Source organism: Sphaeroforma arctica (assembly GCF_001186125.1).
Source record: "Sphaeroforma arctica JP610 unplaced genomic scaffold supercont1.187, whole genome shotgun sequence".
Taxonomy (NCBI): Eukaryota; class Ichthyosporea; order Ichthyophonida; genus Sphaeroforma; species Sphaeroforma arctica.
The window spans coordinates 44,015-48,451 of record NW_014040371.1 but is presented as its reverse complement, the minus strand read 5'-3'; the positions used below and the strand labels follow the sequence as shown (position 1 = coordinate 48,451).

The following is a 4,437-nucleotide window of genomic DNA, read 5'->3' as shown; positions in this document are numbered from 1 at the left end:
ATATATATATATAATTATATAAGTTAATATATATATATATATATATATATTTATATGTATATATATATAATATATATCTATATAAATATAATATACACACACACACACACACACACACACACATACACACTCACTCACACACACACATATATATAAGTATATACCGCGCTGACCAACCAATGAAACCAGAGCGTTTTCCGCTGTATGGGAATACGCTTGATCAGAACTTGTATATGTCAACCCCTTTCTTTAATACAAGAATATTGCTAATATTTGTTAGACATTAAATAACCATGCCTAACAGAAATATATATATAAATCCAATGAAGTTGTATATACCTATTTAAACATATATACTTATATATCCATGCATATGTATGCATGGATAAAATCACCAACTATACATTTAAATATATATAAAAATGCTATATATATATATATATATATATATATATATATATATATATATATATATATATATATATATATCTATATATATATATACATAAATATATATATATATATATATATCTATATATATATATATATATATATACAATGGTCTTCTTCACCAAACGACAGCTGCCGTATGCTTGTAGATGTTCAGGGCTGATCATAGGCTTGCCTACAGAATGATAGTGCTGGAATTACAGTGTAAAATTCAATATCTACAAACGAGCATCCCGCACAACCGATTGCGCATCTCATGACAGACTACAGCGTTAGACGCCTCGTGACGACGCATTAACTTGAGCAACATAGGGAGAAGAAAATATATTTGATTCTCCCATTCTTGCGTCAAACAACCCAGAACTCAGTAAAGCGATTCCGATTTAGTTGCTCCTATCGCGATAGAGTACACGAGCCGGTATTCAGTGCCGCTGGGACATCAGTGCTCCAATGCTACAACGTAGGTGCACATGTAAGCGCAATGTTACATCGATGCTCTACAATACTGGCACTTGGTCGCATTCGATGGCAAGACTTCACAGTCCTTCACTAGTCGTTATCTCCACCTGGAAGCCATTCAACACCTGTGTATCGCTGATGACAAACAGAAAACCTCCGCCATGTCCACAGATGTACCCGTGCGTTGTGTCCACATACGGACCAGTCCACTCTTCCACCTCGGGTGTAGGGATGGTATTTGGCAGGATGCAACGCTGAGCGTACATAGTATCCTTAAGAGCTTGCCCCAAACGCGCGGTATCTCGGTCCTCAATGGCTTTCCAGGCCGCTACTGAGGCATCGGCGAGTGCTGTGACTGCCTCTACAGTCAAGTTCTGTACCGCGAGAGGCTTGTACTCTCTATCACGTGAGACCAGCGGTACCAGCCACAGCACACTTTGCAACCATACGCACGTGTCTGCATCACACAGACTGTGTATATGCTCTGGCCAGTAGCCGCCTCGGTACCCCAACCAGCTTAAGCCAGGTAGCAGGAGACCGAGGTGGTCCTGTGAACCACTCACATACTCGCATCCCGGCGGATTCTCGGCCCCGAACAACAGCCTGGCCAGATGCTCACGTGTCTGTTCCTTGGGTAGGTTGTCATACCCACCCCACAACTCTAGTGCCGTGCGCCGTGAAGACGTTGCAAGGCTACTACGTGTTTTGAAGGCTGCGTTCGCCTTGATATTGACCACTATCACACCACACCCGGGCAGTTCGGTACCTATTTTGGTACGCACACTCTGCGCGTATGTGTCCTTCACCACCTGGCTCACCCACGGTTGGTCCAACCAGCCACCCGTCAGGCAGATGCGCCATGGGAAGTCATGCAGACGCACGCAGTCACCAGCCGCTGGAGGGGCTGTACTGTGTGTATGTGAAGCATCCTCTCGCAAGGTGTTCTCACTCGACACTTCATTCTGTGCCATATCGGCGTGGGGGTGTGGTATGCTCGGCTCTGTAGCATAGTTTGATAACTCTCGTTTCAAATCTGTTGAACTGCGGGGCGGAAGCTGAGCCTGCGGTTTCCTGCTGCTCACAATATACTCAATTCCTTTCTTTGTACATAAGGCTCGTTTATGTGGCCTATCGCCGTCCTGTATTGAACAGACGTACACAAACAATCAGAAATGGTTCAATCGAGGGTACATACACATTCATGATTGATGCAACACAACCAAGGTTGTTCAATAGTAAGGGAATTGTATCTATATGACATTCAGGCATATGACATCAAAGTTAGTCTGAACGTAGACGCGATTGTACCAAAGGTACCTCCCGACAGCTTGTGCACTGATATTCGGGGATGACGAGGGTACACTCAAACAATTTCATCTCTAGGCCAAAATATCGTACATGAAAATCGAACGCATCGATATTTTAAAAGATTTTAATGAGACAGATGAATTGAATTGACGAGACACCATTGATAAGCAGGCATGCCCACCTAGTCAGCGCAGATAACGACTCACAAGCACAGCATGACTTGACCTACACAACATGATACCGACTCATGGCGCGTACAGCAAAGAGCCGATGGCCTTTTGATGAAACACTATACCTCATTGACAAAAAACACATCCGGTTTGATCACATCCAGATCCTGTGCGAAATCCAGGTCGCCAAACCCTCGGCTCACGGTTGCCATGGTAACGCTTTTGATACTCTCCACCAATAGGAGGCGTTCCTCTTCTGGGAACACAGAGCCACTCTTCAACTGTGCTAAGTTCGCATCGTTGCCTAAGCCCACGTACAGGCTCTGTCCGCGAGACGCTGCTTCGTTGAAGAAGGCGACATGGCCGGAGTGTAATAGATCAAAACACCCACTGACGTATACTATAGGGCGTTGTAGTGCGGGCTGGTTGGGCCTGGTGTCTGGTTGATGGGTACGAATTGCATCTGCGGCAGCGTCTGTACGGTCTATACGGTTGCCATACTGTTCTGTTAGTGTATATACAGCAAATGGTAAACACAACATCGAGAGTGTAATGGGTTCGGCAGCGGCTGAGTTTCTACTTGGAGTGTATTCGCATTGCGTTTACCAATGGCTGCACACGTCCGCAATCGGAACACTTTGGCGAGACTAAGCAGGTATAAGTTCGGGAAAGAGAGCAATTTAAAAGAAGTATGACTCCTAATCATGGTGAATACATAAGTGCATGCTGAACTCGGAACTAAATGAATATTCATAAGCAGAATATTTTCAAATAATAATACTTTCAATGTTCATATATTACAGGCAAGTGGACGCAAGAACACCCCCTATGACTCACCTTGGAAGCACCCAGGGTGTGCAGATGAACCGTTGACAGCCCTGATGGGTGTGGTGGCCGTTTGGGAGCTAGCTCCGTTTGAACCTGAAACTGGTCTCTGCTTCTGATCATGTATCAACTTTTTAATACTACGTACACGTCTGCATGCAATCCCTGGCAATTGCGTGCGTTTCCCCAGTACCACAGTGATATTTAAACGCTTGCACACACTCTGTATATTCCTCATATTATCGGTATTATCATTGATCACGTATACTACATCTGGGCGGATTATCTCCAGGTCTCCCGATAGATCCGCTTCGTAGTCACTGGCAACCCGAGCCATCCATACATGCTCATTATTTTCTACCACGAATCGTCTTTCTGCTTCTGGTATACATAATGAACGTCGTATCGTTTCACACATACGATCGCTGATTAAATGTACAAAGAGTCGTACATTCGTAGTCCCGTCTACAACCTCATTGGCAATCTCGATTCCGCTGTTGTATGCTCGTTGTAGAAAGGTGGCATGGCCCGAGTGGTACAGATCAAATACCCCTCTGACGTAAACTAACATCCTTGAGAGATATGGCAGAGTAATACTCTTGGCGTAGTTATTCTTTACTCAGAATATTGTCACATCATAATGGCCACTATCTATACGCGTGTGCACAAACACATAACCACTATTTATTTATTTATATGTATGTGTTCGTGTTGTAGTCACACGCAACCCAACAAACCCTACTCATATGAAAAACCTATCCAAGAACCCTACTACAAAAAGTAAATAAATAAATGCACCAACTGATGTTAGAATCAAGAGACATAAAGGCACGATGAATATGTGACTACAGTCAAATATCCCGAAACACAACCAGTGTTGTAATACTTAAATACACCGTGTCTAACCTTCAGTATGAGCGGCGATGAGGACTACTTCGACTTACCAGTGCAAGCCCTCTCATTGACTGGAAAAGGTGCACCTAAATACATCATGCTGTGCGAGATGCCTGTGAAACTAAGTGAAGCTAGGCTCAAGAAGAAGGCGACGAATAAAGGCAACGATCGAGTTGAGTTGAAAGGATTGCATATCTGGACGCAAAAGAAGTACGAGGATACTTTGAGAGGTGATACACAGGTAAATATGTACGATAGAATTGTCGGATATATTGTTTGGTAATAGACTGAGATGTCTCTCGGGAATTTATATTATATATATATATATATA

The 4,437-nt window shown here is 43.4% G+C and overlaps 2 protein-coding genes across 2 annotated transcripts in view; one reads left to right on the top strand and one right to left on the bottom strand.

Moving 5' to 3' along the window:
• Nucleotides 1-561: 561 nt before the first annotated feature.
• On the bottom strand, nucleotides 562-3,864 carry SARC_03615 (hypothetical protein). Its single transcript, XM_014302586.1, has 3 exons — nucleotides 3,225-3,864; nucleotides 2,513-2,892; nucleotides 562-2,048 (listed from the first exon to the last, which is right to left on the bottom strand). The coding sequence occupies exons 1-3, from the start codon at nucleotides 3,781-3,783 to the stop codon at nucleotides 987-989; spliced, it is 2,001 nt and encodes a 666-aa protein (XP_014158061.1). The 5' UTR covers nucleotides 3,784-3,864; the 3' UTR covers nucleotides 562-986.
• Nucleotides 3,865-4,035: 171 nt separating this feature from the next.
• The window catches only part of SARC_03614 (hypothetical protein), a 1,236-nt gene continuing 834 nt past the window's right edge, over nucleotides 4,036-4,437 (top strand). Inside the window, exon 1 of the mRNA XM_014302585.1 lies at nucleotides 4,036-4,347. Coding sequence (XP_014158060.1) covers nucleotides 4,126-4,347 — 222 coding nt within the window. The 5' untranslated portion in view covers nucleotides 4,036-4,125. The remainder of the gene's footprint in view (nucleotides 4,348-4,437) is intronic.

Excerpts from the sequence above, each read along its gene's own strand:
- SARC_03615 (XM_014302586.1), bottom strand. The coding sequence starts at position 3,783 with ATGTTAGTTTACGTCAGAGGGGTATTTGATCTGTACCACTCGGGCCAT. Across the intron at positions 2,893-3,224 it reads ACACCCTGGGTGCTTCCAAG|AACAGTATGGCAACCGTATA; the intron begins GTGAGTCATAGG and ends ATACACTAACAG. Across the intron at positions 2,049-2,512 it reads ATGTGTTTTTTGTCAATGAG|GACGGCGATAGGCCACATAA; the intron begins GTATAGTGTTTC and ends TGTTCAATACAG.